This window comes from Epinephelus moara, chromosome 16, assembly GCF_006386435.1.
Source record: "Epinephelus moara isolate mb chromosome 16, YSFRI_EMoa_1.0, whole genome shotgun sequence".
In the NCBI taxonomy this organism is placed as follows: Eukaryota; Metazoa; Chordata; class Actinopteri; order Perciformes; family Serranidae; genus Epinephelus; species Epinephelus moara.
Genome location: NC_065521.1, coordinates 16,150,759 through 16,170,061, shown reverse-complemented (window position 1 = coordinate 16,170,061; position 19,303 = coordinate 16,150,759). Strand labels below are relative to the sequence as shown.

At 41.1% G+C, this 19,303-nt stretch overlaps 1 protein-coding gene across 2 annotated transcripts; it reads left to right on the top strand.

The window, feature by feature from the left end:
* The first annotated feature begins 828 nt into the window (after positions 1–828).
* Positions 829–18,631, top strand: fam131c (family with sequence similarity 131 member C). Of its 2 annotated transcripts, none has more exons than XM_050065231.1 (6): positions 829–1,580; positions 3,163–3,227; positions 5,619–5,703; positions 15,527–15,772; positions 16,048–16,137; positions 18,021–18,631. In XM_050065231.1, exons 1-6 carry the CDS (start codon positions 1,550–1,552, stop codon positions 18,287–18,289), a joined length of 786 nt encoding a protein of 261 aa, XP_049921188.1. In that variant the 5' UTR covers positions 829–1,549; the 3' UTR covers positions 18,290–18,631. The 2 variants fall into 2 exon arrangements, with proteins under 2 accessions (XP_049921188.1, XP_049921187.1); XM_050065230.1 differs by having other exon boundaries at positions 18,018–18,631.
* Positions 18,632–19,303: the final 672 nt, after the last annotated feature.

Genomic DNA, 19,303 nt, shown 5'->3' with positions numbered 1-19,303 from the left:
AGGTTTCCTTCTGACAAAACTTACAATATGGATGGTCTGTGTTGTTGGTTTTCTGTTCTTAGTGTGAAAATGGTTGTGAGTAGCTACTTTTTTGTTCTTCCATTTTCAAACCTCTTGTATTGACTCCCCCTCCTCTGGAGGACATTTGCTTGTGGATATAAAGTGTAGAAATACAGACTGAGTACACTTATCTATCCCAAGGCCAAGGAAAAGGAAAACAAGCTCTTTCAAAGGGAAAAAAAAACGTAATCAACACATCACATAAAACGAGCTAATTGAGCCGAGGGTTGTTTTTGGATGCTGATGTCAGCGTCCGGTGTTTTGCTGACTTTATCAGCATCATCTTCCCCTGCCCATCACATAATGTTTCTTTGCCTCCATTCTCTGCCAAATTAGTTGATAAAAAAGCTTCTAAAACATGGAGTGGCTTGGTTGCCGTGGCAACAGGATTTTCCCACCGATGGAGCTGAGAGCACTGTTGCCGCGGGTGATATCAGCAGAGCCCTGGTTACATTATCCCGGCTTTTGCACCAGGAGGATTCTGACAAACAGGGACAAGAAACGCAGTGGAAGGAATAGTGCGTCTGATTGTTTTATGTATGTGTGTGTGTGTGTGTGTGTGTGTGTGTGTGGGGGGGGGGGGGTTAAGAAATAAACAGCAACAGTCAGATTTAGCTTGTTTATCTCATCCATTCAGGAAAGCCCATTTTTACATGTCAAAAACGTTCTTTAACATATTTGAGAAATAAAGCACTTAAACTGTGAACTCTTACTGTAACCACAAAACATACGTGTATAGTGCAGAGTATCTTTTTCTACACTCCCAAAAGTTGTCATAGCAGGGTAGGACAGATTTTTAGTCTTTTTTTAACCAAAGTTTTGATTATATATCAATTTTCAGGGAAAGTTTTACCTTTTTTCATGTCAGATAGATAGGCAGACAGACATACTCTTCAATATGTATTGAATACACACTGTGTAAGATACTGCCCAGGAATACACCATGCATTAATAGCACATTGTTGTGTAGGCTACAGTAAATCAAGGTACTGAATTGTTGCCATAGATTAGAATAGAACTATTTAACATATAGCTCTGTCATCAAGCCCTCCACTAATAGTGAGAGTCTCCTATACAGTAGGATGGAGATGGAGAATAGAGTGGGAGGAGAGAGGAAGAAATAGAGGGGAGGAGATTCAAAACCGTCAGCAAGCAGGCATTCATGCCTTCTCCCCGATTTCCTCTCTCTCTCTCTCTCTTTGTCCCCCCTCCCCACACTTTGTCTGTGTCGCTCTCTCACCTCTCTCCTCCTATACTGAGAAGTCAGCCAATGCATCAGCCTGCAGCTCATCTGGCATCCGCTCTCACCCCCCCCCCCCCCCTGCCTCAGTTCCTCACTTCTCTCTGCTCCTCTGCTGACTGACACTTCTGATACCTCTTTCGTCTTCCCTTCCTTCCTCCCCTTCTTCTCATCTTTTCACCCGCACCTCATCCTCCTCATCCTCAAGCCGCCATGGTGAACAGATAACCGCCCGGCCGTCCCAAGACCATGGGTGCCTGCCTCTGCAAAGGTCACAAAGGTCAGTGCCTGAGTCCACCTGTTTGTGTGTCAAAGTCCGTGTGTCTGTTTGAGGCTTCGATCGACCTGCAGGAAGTGTTGACAGCAGCCAGTAAACATTTGAAGAGCAGAACTCTTTCAGAAAGTTACATCAGGCTTTTGAGGGATGGCTCTCTATGTGAGAGTCTCGGAAAAATCAGTAAAGTAACACGATCCCTGAGGTGTCGACAGCCACCTGCATTACATTTTTAGCCTTGCAGAAGTGTTTGTATGATGTGCATCCATCACAGGAAAGACGAAACTGATGCACAGCTCAAATTCTGCCATGAAAGCATATATCCGAAAACTTGTTTTCATCTGCCCTTTCGCAGCTATTCTTGATCTGAGTGAATCCGTGGAGATTGCTTTAGAAGACTTGGGGGGGATGCGGGAGGTTGATGGGAGGGATTCTGAGGATCAGCGGACAACAACAGTGGCTTCAGGATATGACAGCTCCATCCGAAGCTCGTCTCCAACTTGTCGTGACTTGAAGATGTGACTTGAGTTGCAATTTCCTCTCTCATATTTGCCCTCTGTCCCTGCTTTAGGTGGAAATACAGTGGCGTCTGTTGTCAGGATAAAATAGCAATGCCTCGGCTGGCAGCAGGGTCTCTGTTAGGGAGAACAGAAGAATTAATCTGTGCTGTCAAAACAAAAGATCTAATAACATAAAAAGTTGATTTAAGGTGTACAAGCTTTCTGTAACACTTGTGAACAACATACTTGTTAATCTGTCAGTACATGACATTCAGCATCACATTCTCACATAATATTTTCAGCCTGAGTTGTGATGCAGTCGGACAACATTTTCAGAGAAGCATCCCTTGTAACAAGGTGGAGGGTGATGAGGGCAGCGCATTCAAGGGAGGGGGAAGGCAGCTGTGAGGCTCCAGACAGACAGAGAACAGCAGGAGTGTGTCTGTGTGTTTGTGTGTGTGTGTGTGTGTGTGTATGAGTCAGGGTGGGATTTAACCCCACAAGGACAGCCGATTGGTTCAGGGATCGTGATGTGTTTCCTGGCCTGATAATAGGATTTGAAGAGGCCAGAGACCAGATACTGCCCTGTGCGCCAGTGTGTGTATCTATCTCTATGTGTATCTATCTGTGTGTGCGCGCTGGTCATTATGACTTAAGTTAATGGAAGGGTATCACTCGCCTCCTGTTGCCGGCGTGTTTCCATAGCGACAGCCAACTGTCTTGGCGACCCCTCCCAGGGGAAACCCCAGGGTTGTGTTTTTTTCCCTGCATGAAAATGTGTGTGTGTGTGTGTGTCCACCGACCTCTCTGATGATGTCTCCATCACTCTGAACTGCGTTTAATTTCTTCTTGTCATTCATATGTACTTCATCGCCATTAATTAAAAAACAAATATTCAGAGAGGCTCCAGTTAAATGACTCTGTTGTTCCCTCTGTCTTTCATCCATTATACATGAGCCTCACTTGACCCCTGGCTGTTAGAGACAATAGAGATTTGCCTTTAAATCCCTATCCCTGCCTTGTACCACACACATCCACATACACTCATAGCGCATGAATCTAACACCAGTGTTTATGGTTCCCCACAGAGTTCCACCATCCCATGACGGCATCGCAGGACCAGGCTGTGGAGGGTCAGACATCCTCTGCCAAGGTGCATTTCATTTTGTGCATAAAAAACCTGAGAGGAAACTTTGATTAAAAAACAAACAAAAAAAAAACCTGCAAAAAATAATGCGAAAATAGTTTTTACGCTTGGGGAAAAAAATTGGTGTATCAATAGAGGGTAAATGTAATTATAAGTGCAATGGGAACAGATTGAGCGAATACATGATGACTTAACGTCATTGCACAGGCCACTGCAAGCTCTCTTCATCTTCTCTGGATGGCTTTTAACATGCTTACATGCACGCATGTCTGCTACCAGAACTCTTTCAGGAGCACACAGCCGGAACGTTAGTTGTTCAAAACTCTCTATTTCCATTGTCCATTGTGCTCTCCATTATTGCATATGCATTGTTTTCCTTTGTTTGAGATATGACTGATGCTCGTTTAATTACGTCATCTCTTTGACTGAAGAATGGCACCACCTTCTGCATATCTCAATATGCAAACCCCCCAGTTTTCACAAAACAGTAGTGGATGGTAAAGTGCATATATTTGCATAGATCTGAATATTTTTTGCAGATTTTCTTAAATTCTGATCTAATAGCCTTTAAGTGTGTCTGTGACTGAAAGCAACAAGTATTGCCTTTCTGTCAGTTCACCAGAAGTAAAATAGTTTTCACTATAACTTCTAGAATAAACTGTCTTTCTAAAAATAGTAGATGATGCTGTGTTCTGCAAATCATTCAGAGTTGGAAAGGCTATTTCTTCTTCAGCTGTCAGCTTAATATCTCTCTCACACATAACACGGTCAGTCTGCTCCTCCGGCTCCATCGCACTCTCCATGCCGGCGTCTGGAGTGAAATTACTGCATGTTTAATCAGCTAGACAGTTTCTCTGTTTGTGTATTTCAAATATTAACATCTGCTATTAAAATGAACATTAACAGTGTTTTACTAATTCTCAAAAATTAAAAAAGAAACATTTAGTCTTGCTACTTTAGGCCTAATTTATGTACTTCTTTACTCTTTGAATTTTTACTGTGCTTTGCCAGACTGTAGCTAATATCATGAGGCTCAAGTTGGCCATTAGCCTTCTTATCATCAGTATAGGATCAGAGGGTGGACAGATTTATACAATGCTTGTAGCCTATCAAATTCTTTATAGTAAGTTTAGTAAAGATAAACTAACTTGTAAGAAACAATTTCAGTTATTCCTTTGTATTGAACAGGTTGATGTCTAGCTAGCTGTAGCTAGTTTTGCTAGCTAGCTGGCTAGCTGTTAGCAAAGAAAGTTAGGAAAGTTAGGATGTTTTTGCCACTGAAAATAAGAAATTTCCGTTTGTTACAGACTTTTACTAAAGTAGAATATTTGGATAGTTTGAATGCTGGGTGAATTACATTTACACCCAGGCTTTTTATAAGCTTTTGATTTGCCTAAACAAGCCAGACTACTCTTTAAAGCACAAGCTACTAATTAAAATCCATGTCTTACAGTGATTATTTGATGATACATTTACAGATGTAATCCTATTAAATTAGAGTTGTAAAACATTTATTGAAGAATGACTGATATTGTTTGGTAAAAAGAGTAATTTCACAGATGAAAGGACCAGACCAGAAATTGAAAGATGTCTTGAGGTTTGCAGTGACCACACATCTGGCATCTAAGCAGCTGATGTGAAAAACAGAAACAAACTTAATTTTCCCAAGAGAATGCTTAGTTTTCCCACTTTGCGCATTTCACATTCAAGTGAGTTTTATGCAGAATTTTATCGTCTGTAAAACTTAATTCAGACTGGTTTCCAGCAGTTTGAAGCGGAGCCATGCACTAATGTGTAAGCATGTACGAACTTATAATCCCATTTTGCTTGCAACATGTTTTAAAAACCTTGAAGGTTTTACTCTCAGATCAAAAACTGAGAGAAATGTAGCCTATTTGAAGTACAGGTTCTCTCTCAATATTGATTGCAGCTACTTCAGTGTAAATACCATAGGGTTTGAGTTTGAAAATACCTTCCCTCAAAATGAGTGTGAACACTGCAGGATTTTCACAAGAGCTGTTTTTGTCATTATCACCATTTTTTCTGTGCTTGGGCGTTGAGTCATCACACATAAGATGTGACTGCCTGAAGAGGATGTATGTAAATGTCCTCATGTGTGTTTGTATGAATAGTTTATGTTTGTGTTCTATTGTGTATGGAAAGCTCATAAGCCCATGCCTGTTGATTTGTATTGTTCAAAGTGTACAAAAGGGTTAGCTGCTCGTTTGTGAGATGAAAAATACCTCTTTGTCATCTTTGACCCATGGCATAAATGCAGTGGCACAAAGCAAAAATAAACCTTTGTTTGTTATTCTGCATTAGAAATACACAATTCCCACTTTATATTAATGATAAAGATGTGATATCCTCCCTCTGTCTGTTCATCATATTGTGTAGGATGACCAGAATCCATCCAACGGCAGTGTGGCAGATAAAAGCAGCGGCTATGATATTGGCGAGCTGGCCACCTCCTCTTTGATGGGTGAGACACTCAATCACACACACGCAAACATAAACAGCTTTAGTTCAGGTTGTGTTTCATTATGAATCAAACATATGAAACTGGGAAAACGGCCAGCTGGGAAATTGCGTTAGTAACCATGGGAGGTTGGTAATGTGATTTCCTTCCTCCTCCGTGCCCTTTCTCTCCCAAACATAGGCTGTAACACAGGGCCATAATCACCTGTCTAACAACCCTCCAGGGGGTCTGGATGGTATTTCCCCTTGGAGAGATTTGTAGAAACTTAACAGCTTTCTTAAGCACTTTGAAACACAAGTCCTAGACGATTTAAGTAATGGTACATGCAAGGTTAAAGATATAATATGCTTGTCTGATATCAGACAGTACTGTCAACTCTTACACTATATTTCCATCTTCAGTTTGACATTGCTCCCATTCTAACTGATTTTTGTTGGGGAGGGAGATTCGACCACATGGCCCATACAAACACAAACAAGTCAACAGAGTTTGGTAAGACAGAGAACTGATAAATGTCTTTCAGGCTTACATAAAATTATATTGTGAACATTACTGTCCGTGCAGGCAGTTATTTGTCAACTAGGAAACTAAAACGGCTTTTTCCCTGTAGGCCGACGTTTGTTTTGTCAGTTGACAGATTACACTGCATTTAAACAGCTTCCTGGGCCTCACCATTACATGTCAAGTGGTGCAATGGTGCAGCATCTATCTCGTCTACTGCGCTCACCATTGTTGATATTACTCCTCAATGATTCCAGCACATTGTTGACAACAGCTTGACAACAGCATTAGTCCCACCCGTGGTGCTGATTGGCTAATCGGTAGTGCCTCCCGCAGAGCTCATTGGTTGTTTCTTATTTTAACCGAGAAACCGCTGTTTCATTTTGCGTTGCCAGACCAGAATCGGTCATCTTGAACTCAGTGGGGTGGGAGGAGTCAAAGGTCTGGACCCAGGCAAATACTATACAGGATTTTCCGAAAAACCATGTAGCTATAGACTCATGCAGAGGTAATCCCTTTCAATCATCACTTATGACCCACTATCAGTATGTGATGATGTATTTTTCTGCCGAGATCCTGCCCTCTGCCTGTATTTTCTCATTTTCTGTTATTGGGACGTTTATAAGTGTGTACCCCCACAGGGCTCAAGTGAGATTGGGGCTTTATAAAAAGGTAGCCAGACTGGAAGCAGCACACATCCAAGAGACACAGCACAAAAAAAGCAAATATAGTGAAGGAAAACGCCAAAGTCAGTGATTCTGGGGTAGGCTTTTACTTTCACTTTTACCAGTGAGTGTCTTCACAAACAGTAACCAACAAACCTGCGTAGTATACCTTTCAGCTGTTACGATCATAGACTTGTAATGATAAATCTTTACTTCTTTGAGTTGTCACCATTGAGCTTGAGACCTGAACAAATCCCCCAACTGTTTGGTCTCTTAAATGGAGATGTCGACAAGATGTTGCCAAGTAGGTGTCTATTCTCACAAAGTCACCTGTGCCTGCCCTTTCTCCATCATCCTTCACTTCTCATGTGTCTCTTTTTATCCACAAGGGTCAACATGAGATTATTAGGTAAACTATTGCAGGCTATTGGGGTTACATGATTACATGACAGATAGCCGTGGGTGAATGTAGGTTGTCACCCTCTAAAGCTGAAAGTTGATCTTTTCTTTTTTACCTCCATGCCTCCTCTGCTGCTATCTATCACTTCTTTTTTACTTTTGCCTGATCGCAACAAAGTAAACGTACTATTAGAGGCAGATTTTAGTTAATATAGGAAACTTCCATAGAAACACAGCTACAGACCCAGCAGCTAATTTTCACTTTTTTAGCTCACCTTCTTTTGTGGTTTTCCAAAGAAAAGATTAAATGTCCTTGTTCTATTTCATGGTTATTGTTCAAAATCTTCTCATGTAACAATTCGTATGACATCTTAGAAAAAGTTGTGTGCTCAGTTTGTGTGATATCTTCTGAATTAGCACGAGCCACCCACCCAAACACCACTGCGGACCAAGCAAACCCCCTCATGGCAACAACACTCCTTAATGGCAGTGGTCCCCCCCAGTAGGACAATAATGAAAAACTGCTCAGGAATGGCCCAAGGAACATGACAAAGAGCTTAAGGCTTTGACCTGGCCTCCAAATTCCCCAGATCAAAATCCAATCGAGCATCCTTGGGACATGCTGGTACGTCATCTCGCAACCCACAGGACTCAAAGGATCTGCTGTGAAGCCCCTTGTGCCAGACACCACGGGGCATCCCCAGACTTCCTGTGTCCATGCTTTGACATGTCAGAGCTATGTCCAATCCGTAGAGGGCCCACTGTGGATGGGCGGTACGTCTGGGGTATTGGCATGTCCCACAGATGCTCAGTCGAATTGGGAACTGGGGAATTCTTAGGCCAGGTCAAGGCTTTAAGCTCTTTGTCCCATTCCTCGGGCCATTCTTGAGCAGTTTTGCGGTGTGGCATGGCGCATTGTCCTGCTGGGGGGCCAATGCCATGAGGGGGTTTGCTTGATCTGCAACAGTGTATGGGTGAGTGGAGTGCGTCAAGTAACATCCACATATATGCCAGGACCCAAGGTTTCCCAGCACTGCATTGTAACAAGATAATCAATGTTATTCATTTCACCTGTCAGTGGTTTTAATGTTTTGGCTGATCAGTGTAGCATTTAATGAATTAACACCCCTACTGGTTAGGTTAGGTTTAGGAAAAGAATCATATAAAATAAGTAAGTAAGTAAATGAGAACAGTGTGTATTGTAATGACGTCAAACACAGGTCAAACAGCCAAAGCTTGAATACTGGGGGTCGTGGCTAGACCGGATACCATTTTTGTCAAGACAGGAAATGTCTTGCGAGAGTTTGAAAAACAGCTGGATGCTCCTTTGAACACTGATTTTGAACATCATTGTGTTCTGGTTGAATATGTTTGAGGTTTACCACTGTGCTGGAAATTGATGTTGATTGATGCCAAATTTTATGCATGATATAAAGCATAAAAATAGTCTAAATAAATACTTTACTGGAGGCCAGTTTGATACTTACCTCCCAAAGTGTATTGTGAGTATACCTCAGCTGTAACCTCAAAATACCCAGACAGACATGTGGGAACACTCAGGTACACACACATTTCTTTCGCCCATTTAATTTTCTCCTTCACCTTTAAGTCTGGCTTCCTCCTCTCTTCATGTTGGTGCCTCCTACTCTTTTTCATCCCCCTTTCCCCATCACGTGTCTGTCTGCCTCATCTCCACCGCTTCCCTCTCTCTGCAAGAGGTTAATTATCTGACTTAATGTGTTATGCCTTGCCGAACTTTTCCCAGTGAAAGCTCCTTTATTACCCCGGCAGTATAATTAAGAAGGCTGTGAAAACCTCATGAATATGTTAGACAAACACAGACATTCAGGCAGACAGCTGAGAGGCTGACACCTGCTTTGGGAGTGACAGAACCAGTCCAGGTAAAAAAAAAAAAGTCTTATGACATTTACTCAGACATAATCACTTGTCAGTCATCCCTTAGATTGGCAAAGCAAGTTCGGTAGAGTTGGGCAGTCACAAAGTGCAGCTGACAACCTAAGTGTTTAAATCAGATCACACTGCACAAACTCAAATATTATTGTGCAAATATAATCATATTTAGAAGAACATAATGCAGACATTATTGCTACATTTATTCTTCTTGTATGATGCAGTGTGATAGATAGATCAGGCAGATGTGATTTTATTAACAGCAAACGACTTTAGCCCTGCGACTGGAACCCAGAAACTGAAATGTTCATTGTTCATTTGAATGAACAAACGAGTTACTGAAAGTTTTGTTAGCCTTACAGATTTTATTTGTCTTGGGGGTGCTGTTGCAAGGAAATAATGATGATCATTAAAATCAAAGGAGTTTATCACTATGACAGTATGAATGTGCTCAGTAGATTTCATGGAAACCTGGTTACATTAGGATATATATTACATACAAAGTTCGAAGGAAACAGTCAAGTTGATGGAGCTAAGAGTTAATCTTGTGGAGAGGATGACTGTGCACATTAGATTTCCTGGCAATTAGATCAGAGGATATTTCCCATGTACAAGTCGATATATTTGTCTGACAGAGGCGCTAAGGAAGAGATAAGAGGGTAACAAAAAATATTAGCATTCATGCGCTGGGGACCACGAATATCAACAATAAAAACTTTAATAGCTAAGCAGCCACTGTGGTATAGCTCAAGGGATGGTGATGTCGGTCTGCCGTCCAGCTCACGACTTTGGCCAGTCAGAAATATCTCAAGTATTAACAGATAGGCCGACGCTTTGGTGCAGATATTCATGATCCCCAGAGGATGAGGCCTAATGACTTTGGTGAGCCCCTGAATTTTTCTTGTAGTACTCTCAGGTGAAATGTCTCAACAAGTATTAACGGATGGGTGGAAGCTTTGGTGCAGATATTCATGATCCCCAGAGGATGACGCCTAATGACTTTGGTGAGCCCCTGACTTTTTCCTGTAGTACAATCAGGTGAAATGTCTCAACAGCTGTTGGATAATTGCCATGAAGTATGATCCCGACATTCATGTTCCCATCAGGATGAATCCAGTCAGAATTTTAATTTGTCCAGTACTTTGGTTTATGACCAAATACCTGCAAAACTAATGACATTCACATCGGCCTCAGCTGTACTTTATGATGTTAGCGCATTAACACGCTAAAGTAAAATGATGAACAACATACTGGCTAAATCATGCTTCATATTTTCAATACAATAGCTAAGTCACACATGAACTAGTGTGTTGAACAGTTCACTGTTTCGAAGCAGCTGACTGACCACTTTAAACAGTGTACAGCTCGTTTTTTTTTAAATACTGTGGCAAATTGACAAGAATATCTCATCTTCAAAACCAGGATGTGACATAATGCCTTGTTTGGGGTGGTCACATAATTTTTGGCACGGTGAAGCGAGGCATCGAAACATCTAGCCTAGATTCGTCTTTGAAAGGTCGACATTGTGTTGAGAGTCTGCTTCAAGCGTAACATCACCACTGCTAAACATCAGCATATTAGTATTGTCATTGTGAGCATGTTAACATGCTGACATTAACATTCAGCTCAGAGCACTGTTGTGTCTAAGCACGGCCGCACAGACATGACTTCTTTAATGCTGTTGTCTACAGGCCATCTAAGGGATGCATCAGATGCCTTGACACATTGATAAGAGTAAACCCAGGAACAAACAAACTGTCAGCCTTTGCTTTGTTGCTGTTTTCTAGTGGTCCAGTCCACCACAGCTGGAAATCAACACCAGTTGCTTACCAGCAGGCAAATTACGGTAGTTACCAATTTTACTCCCTTTAGGATGTGATTAAATGTTATTTTCTAGAATTATTCCCATGTTGGCTGGGAAGCAACAAAGCTCTGAATGCAGCACCTACAGGTTTTATAACACTCCATGCTTGTTCATCCGACTGTGTTTGTTTATCCGCTCTGTTTCCTCACAACATACAGCAGGGAGTCATGCCTGACATAATGTCATATATGTCTATTTTTGTCAAGGGACCTATTCCAGACTGACTGGTTTCTTTATTAAAACCTGTAACCCTGTGTTTGCTGTGGCAACATGATAAACAACACTGAGAAATCCAATCATTTCTTACAGCAACCATGGAAACTCAGAGGATGTGTTGACAAGCTTGTAGATATCTATAACTGATTTTCTCGGTCTCTCTTAGAATTAGACTTATTTAAATGAATGAGAGCAAAGTTTAGCAAGCATGCCAAGTATATGTCAACTTTTACAGAGGAGCAGAAAGCATCCTGACTTGAGACATTACAAATTGGCATGGCCAGTGCACGGCGCAGGACAGAAGGGCTCTGCAACGGGTTATTAAAACAGCCGAGAACATCATTGGTGCCCATCTACTGAGCGTCAGAGATATTGGTGAGGTGAGAAGCCTGCGCAGAGCCCAGAGGATACTAAAAATCAAAACCCACCCCAGCAACAGCCTGTTCACTCTTTCCGCCATCTGGCAAGCAATACAAAAGTATTTGCTGCTGTATACCACCAGATTACAGAGTAGCTTCTTTCCTCCGGCTGTAAGAGTCCTCAACTTATCCTCTGTATGCTCCACAATAAAAATAGTTTTGTTCTGTCATGTTTTTTCTCGTGAAGCATGAAGGGACTATAATTTTCATTTTTGTTGTGAAGCCCTGTGTTGTAGAATGACAATAAATGAACCTCGAACCTCTGGGAAAAAAGCCCAAGAGTTGAATGAATGGGCAAGAGTTATATTTCAACCATTTGGTTCAGTTTTTATTTTATCTGACTGATTTGAACTAGAGCTTCATACACACCTCTACTAAAGCAGGCTGTTTGGAGTTAACACAACTGTAACAGTATTCATGATCCCATTCATTGATTGGCTGGCAGTATAACCCCTGACACACATTTCTGTTCACCAAATTACACATTTTATCCCTCCATACTCCATATTGAAATGGCTTGGATGTAACTCCACACCTTTACAACTCTACACTGATCTATAAATATGCAAATGAACTCCTCCCCCCAGTCACTCGCCTAAAACTACTTGAATCAACATTTAAATAATTTTAATATGATCAGATCCCTGTGTGTAGTGTTTCGCTCCTGGAGATAAGCCCACTGAAAATTATCAGCCAACTCTTCAGTTTACCTCAGCTCTATGGAGCATTTTATTGTCTTTTGGCCCATTTCTGGCTGGTACCTTACATCAGAAAGACATTGGACTCTCACTTGGATGTTAAGTTCTGGCTGGAATGAAAATCAGGCTGATGCTATTTTAAATATCTATCAATGTTAATAATTCATTTTGTGTGGACATTACGTCTACATTTTGTTACTTTTTGTCAAGATGACTTTGGCATGAATTGTTTGGAATATGCTAGATTTTTGATACTTACTAACACAACTTAAAACCAACAAAATGTCATCAGTCATCAGTATGCCACCTCAGATTGATGTTGGTTTAAGACATTGTGCTGACATTGAATTTTGGTCAGCCAGCGTCACAACCTAAATTCAACCAAATGTCAATGTCTAACAATGTTGGTGGCCAGTTGGGTTGTTTTGGTTTTACAGTCTGCAACTTTGCTTTTGGTTCAGTCTGCTCTTATCAACCTCATTTCCAGACATAGCAGAAACCTTTTTCGGCGAAAAGCTGTGATAAATCAACTGCACCCTGCCAGCAGACAGGCAAGGTCAGCATCTATGGTGTCAGAATAATGTAGCATTTATCAGCTAAAGTGTCACAAAGTGTGTTTACCACTTGTTTCTGCTGCCTCCAAATTGCCCAAAAATCAGTTAATCCATTGTCTTTATGCAGACAATCAGACATTTTGTCACACAAATCAATGTCCTCTTGCATGCAAATTAAATTCTAATCCTCTATCAGACCTGTTCATATATAGTTTATGTTGGATTTTTTTTTAATACAACACAAGAACCCCATCATGCACTTGCACAGTCAATAACCCGGAACACTGCAGTGTTTTAAATGCTGTTTGTCTGCTGCACTTCACCTATAAATCAGCAGAGAAATCTTGGCTACCTGCTGCTGCCCACTGCATTCAGAGCGACACATTAAACACATGATTATTCTGCAGGGTGCAGCTTCAGCTTAATATGATTTGGTCCTTTTCACACTGCAGTGTGGACAGCAAGGCAATAATATGCAATTTGAAAAACAAATGGGATCTTCGTGCAGCGTGCACATAACTTAAATAGATGCAAACATAGCTTCTTCACCATCAAGCATCAGGCAGAACAGATCATCATAACAGAGTGAAAGCAGCGTGAGACAGCAGTGGGTGTCACAGTGCACAACAAAACACAGAGAAGAGTCTCTAGGTGTTAAGCTCAAATAAAAATAACATGTTGGGATGTTTTTCTCAGTTTCAATTGGCCCAGACTGCCAACTTTCTCAGCTCCCTTATGTCGTGTCACTGTATCCATTTCTCTCTAAGCTTGTTACCATGTCCTTCTTTCTTCCTGGTCTCGACACTGTCCTTCTTTTTTTCTTTAAGTTCTTACCTTAACCTTTCCTTCCCGTTCTCTTTTTGCACCTTTGCCTTTTCAACCTTTCCATTTTGTCCTTTTACATCTGTTTAATTTGCCTGTTCCGCGATACGACCAAGGCATGCTGTCACTTTCGCTTCAGCTCTTCATTTCCCTAGACCTCTCTGCCCTTGTCTCTTGTGATAAAAGAAATAATAGCCTCTTTGTAGTTTTGCCCAGTGATTATACGGGTCATGAATAACTTATTACTGTAGAGATACAGGGACACAGCACCTCCATTAGATACTGCTTTACAAGAGTCTATTAAGAGCAAGCAACAGGGCTGTAGACTTGAGGCTTAAGTCAGGCACAATAATGAGGACTTGGACTTGACTGAGGCCTCGACTTGAAACTTCAAAACAAAAAGATTTACGTCTCAAGCTCTGACCTGATGAAATCCCAGAATTTACAAAAGGCCGTGATATACTCCAAAGCTAAGAATTAACTGGATGGCAACAGCATGTGCACGCTCCTAGAAAATATGGTTTGAACCTTTGAGTGTGTGAAGTGTGAAGCAGTGTGAACATGAATGTAAGTGCTACAGTAAATGCTTTGTCATTTTTAAAAGACATCATTCAGAGACCCGAAGGACCTGCGACTGACTTGCAATTTCCTTGTGAAGACCCAGGGGGCTAAAAAGAGGAGAAATCATGGTGTCATATGGCGTCATATCAGTAAGTGCAGTATAATTTGGTCTGCACTAGCCAAAGATGTCCGCAGGGTCAGGATATACTTTATATGCAAAATAAAGGCATGAGTGAGAGTAACAATTCAGCTATAACTGAAAAGATCTTTATCAAAGACAATAGTGCTTTCTTTTTGAAAACATTTTACTGTATATCGTTCGAGATACGTTTGAGTGTGCCCAAAAAGTTGTTAGGTTGAGTGCACCCAAGGAAGATAAAGAGAGCACACTGTAAGAGCACCTGAGAGAACACCATCCCTTAATTTCTAGGGCCGTCCGCTGTAACCCTCCAACATCGCCACTATAGTTATACATTACATATGGTTAGAGAACATGCCTCAACCTACATTTAATAGCCTTGGTTAAGACATAACTTTCCCTCTAAAGGCTTAAAAACTGCTCTGTAATGCAACACATTTTAATTAGTCCTCTACTAGAGCCTGAAATAAATTACAAAATAAACCCAAAGCTGTATGGTGTTGTGTTGTGTTGTTGCTGTCAGCTAATGGAAATATTGATTTGTGCAAGTTGGGGGAAAAAAACTCTAGATTTTATTTTTCATCAAATTATAACATGTTTTTTCATTAGGTTTTCTATTCACGATAGCTTCATGCAGTGCTGTCTGTAATAAACAAGAAAATGTACAATTCTCTCCTTCTCTCCAAAATCACCTCGGGTGCTGTTACACTGTCATTTTCAATCCTCTCCAAGTTGTTTTCTATGGAGCTCTACATCAGAAGGCAGCAGCAGAAATGTCTCTTTCATGCTTCAGGTTATGCAAATCAGGAGTAAATGCTCACCTTCAAAGTCTGAATTATGCTTAAAGTACAACCATTTCATGATTCTGCTCCCTCATCTTCTTTTGCCATTTCCATATTCCTGTCCTGTTTTTTGGGCATTTTTTCCCACCCTCTCCATGTACACCCTGTCATGCAGCCTATCACTTTATCTTTTCCTGAAATTGTCTCCTACTGTCCTCTGCTATCACACTTACTGTATGGCCACCTTATCCACTTATCAAGATGTATCCCTCCTTCTCCTTCTCCCCTTATTTAGGTCTGGTGGCCACGATAAAGGAGCATATAACGCAGCCGACGGCGATGGCCCAGGGGCGAGTTGCTCACCTGATTGAGTGGAAGGGTTGGGGTGGAGGTGGCGAAGCTAGGGGAGGTGGGGGTGGTTGGAGCGGGGCCCGGGGTAAAGGAGGCGGAGGCTGGGGGGGGATAGGGGCCGAGCTGCAGGAAGATGAGCAGTTCTACTCCCAAATGACGGACGAGATCAAGGAGGCTCGCTTCGCTGCAGGTGAGACAGACGAATGAATTGAATTTAAGAAAAACAAGATGTGGTCAGTGGAGATGAAGTGACGGTCAGATCCCCTTGGGCATTGTGTCTGTTCGATTGGCTCATGCAGAAAGAGTGTTTGCAAAAATCAATAGTCCTTAAGACGTCCCATGACAGTGGCTCAAATGTAGTGCACTTATTGGATTTCCCTTTGTTTGTGATTGTGGTAGACTTGGTGAAAAACAACTGGGGGTCGACTTCTCAGAAAAAGAACATAAAATATGTTTGTTTCACAGGCGTAGCAGAGCAGTTTGCCCTGGCTGAGGCATCAATGAATGTGTGGTCGATGAACGACGGCTTGGAGCAGCCGTCCACCAGTTTACAAGGTTGGTCATGTAAAAGCTTGTTCATGTGTCACTGGAGCTTTTGGTCTAAAATACCTCTTTTATCTTAAGTTAAAAGTTCTCCATGGGGTGTGCTGCAAACTTTGCAGATGAAAGTGAATAAAAAGATAAAAACACTGAAACATTAAGGTATTTCTGCTGTAATAATCTCATCTGGGTTTGTCTGATTATAATCTCAAAGTACAAATTTTACCTTGAAATATTGTCTTTAATGTTGATGGTGGATTTTTGAGAGAAACTTGACATATGAGATAATAGAATCAACACCTGTTGCACAACATAATTGATTTTTACTGTATATACCCTATGCAAATATATATGATGAAGTAAATACTGGTATTAAAGATCTAGTTTGTTGTAACCTTCAGAGCTGGAAGAATCATGAGTGTGATGGGTGTAGTTTCTAATTTCAGTTCAGTTCTCAACCACACTAATGACATTGCTGCACAGTCAGCCTCTGTTTTACTCTAATTCTCCCTTTATGAAGGGCTGGCATGAAACTGTGTACACACAGTCTTGGTCTCCAGAGGATGACACTTGTTGACTGTAGTGATGCCATGGCTTGTAATCAATCACTACACAATCATATATGTGGTAGACATGTTGAAACTTTACCTTTATTATCAGTTTTCAAATGTATGTTATTACAGCACTGTGGTTAACATATGATTATGTTTAGGCATAAAATCCACTTGGTTGGGGTTAGGAAAACATCTCGTTTTTGCTTAAAATACCAAGTGTGGGCACCACAATCACGGCTGAAAATGTCGCGATGTGTCATTAAAAACTACCCAGTTTTGCTGTTTGTTGGTCTTGTTGTTTGTCAGCTGTTTCACCTAGGTGTCACACTATTCATGAACCCCTCCTCTTAATGAGAAACTCATATCATATACATGTAATTCGATCTACGTCACTTTAGAAAAATATGATTCGTATGACATGATGTAACAATGTAACATATCTATGGTTTGCAGAAACGTACAATGCTCACTTTTTATCTTGGCAATTGGGCTGGACACCAATGGGTCAAAATTCTCCCATTCAACAGTTCAAAAGTTAATATCATGAAAATAATGACCATATTACAATCAGGTTAGCATGCTGATGCTAGCATGTTAACAGGCTTTGCAGGTAAATTATTATCTTTTTTTTTTTTTTTTTTAAATCATAGTCTATACAGTCAGCATGTAAATAACACTTGTTTTAACTCAGCCAATCAACATTTGAGGTGTCAGATTTGCTTGAACTGTTAAAAAACCCAAACATTATGAATGCCTTCAGTAACAGTGTTTTTCCCTGTAATTACTATTTGAGAACATTTTTAAACATTGTCCTTGAAACCTAATAGCAAAATGATATCTGTTTAAACTGAACAGCTAGATAAGCATAAAATAAATTCAATTAAATTCAATTCAAAGCACTTTATTCATCCCTGGGGGGGCAATTTAAAAGGCACACAGAGTAGCACATTATGTTACCACATAAAAGCATTTATCCTTCATACATATCTTGTTTTACCTGTGGAGGAAATTACTTTATTCCATTAATTAAAAAATAAGTCCTTGAACATGCGATCCTCATGAATTAACATGTATTTTCACACAGAAATAGCTTTCACACTCAGTCTTGTGTCATTAGCTACATGCTGTGTAGCAGCTGGTAAATGGCACCTTTTTTTTATCCAATTCAAGCACTGAGCGTATCTCTGCTATTTCTGTAATTTAACAGTGTGAAGAGCTACAGCTTCTAAAATCCGTACACCCTGAGAGGACCCAGCTGCCACTGTTTGCGTATTTCAAATGAATTCTTCCGTGTTTTCAAGGAGCAACCATTCAAGTTATACTGTTATTATCCCTCCTCAGCAGCACAAAGCCACTTCTTGTCCCAGTTCCTGCTGGACGGTGGAAGCGTCAGCGTTCCCCAACACCTGTACAGCATCCACGCCCAGACTTACGGCGACAACAGGGCGGCCAATCTGGTCCCTCCATCAGTGGTTGACTCCATTTCCCCAACGTCCAACACCCAGCAGGACAGAGAACGTCCCCTCGAGGACAAGAGCACTGCGACTGCAGAGGCTGCTGTACGACACGTAGACAGCAGCTCGCTATCCGAGGATGACGTTTTTTATAACTAGGTTTAACAGGAAAACAAGCCAGCAATTTTGATGGCAATCTCTTAAATGAGCCTCATTGAGGGGACTTGAGTCTCAGCCACCAGCACCGACTGCTACAAAGAAAAAAAAAGGTAGACATCTGAAATATCTCAAGAGGCAATTCCACAAATGGCTCGTCTGGGAAGGTTTCAGCATCTGGTCTTCAGATACAGACTCCAAATTGTATTTTCTCTCCAGTTGAGGCGTATACTTTTGTGAATGTACATAGTTCCACTGTTACATTTTTATTTTTTATTCAATGTACATTAAACACTTTCATATTATAGGTAGAACTGAACTGTGAAGAGTCGAACGATACTGGTGTAAATCTTGTTATTAAACATCAATTTTAATATATGTGCTGAGTATATTTGTCCAGTTCTAGTTTTGATCCCTTTCTCATTCACATTGATGAATTGAACAGATGAATGCAGTGAAGGGACAACGAAGTCTGACCTTAAGCAATTTGAGTAGAGAAAATAAGAAAGAAATTGATTTGTCATCTTTGAGGTTTAAGCTTAATCAAGAGAGACGTCTGTTGTAAAGAAAGCGTACACCCAATTATCTGTCTGAGTCTCAGCTATGATTAGCTATTATTCACACTCTTCTGTCTGAGAGTGACAGCAGCAGGGGAGTGGTGCAGAGAAAAGACGAGTGCAGAAAAACACAGAATCTGTCAGCGTGCATGTGGTTCCATACGTATGTCAGCATGCCTGTGTATGGTGTTAGTGTTACTTGTCACGGTGTTTCTTTTAGCACAGGATTACACAAAACGAAGCTGTGCCCTGTGGTGTGTCATTGCTGTTTCCCCTTTTGTTATCTCAGTGGGACTGAACGGTTTTTAATTGATGTGGGAAAAAAATCAAAAGGCTGTGCACGGCTGGTATGATCACATCCATCATGACACAAAACCCCTTAAGCAAAGACGTCAACTGATTTGAGACCTACGTAGCTCTCCAGTGCACAGTGGCGCACCATGGGGCCACTGAAAATCTT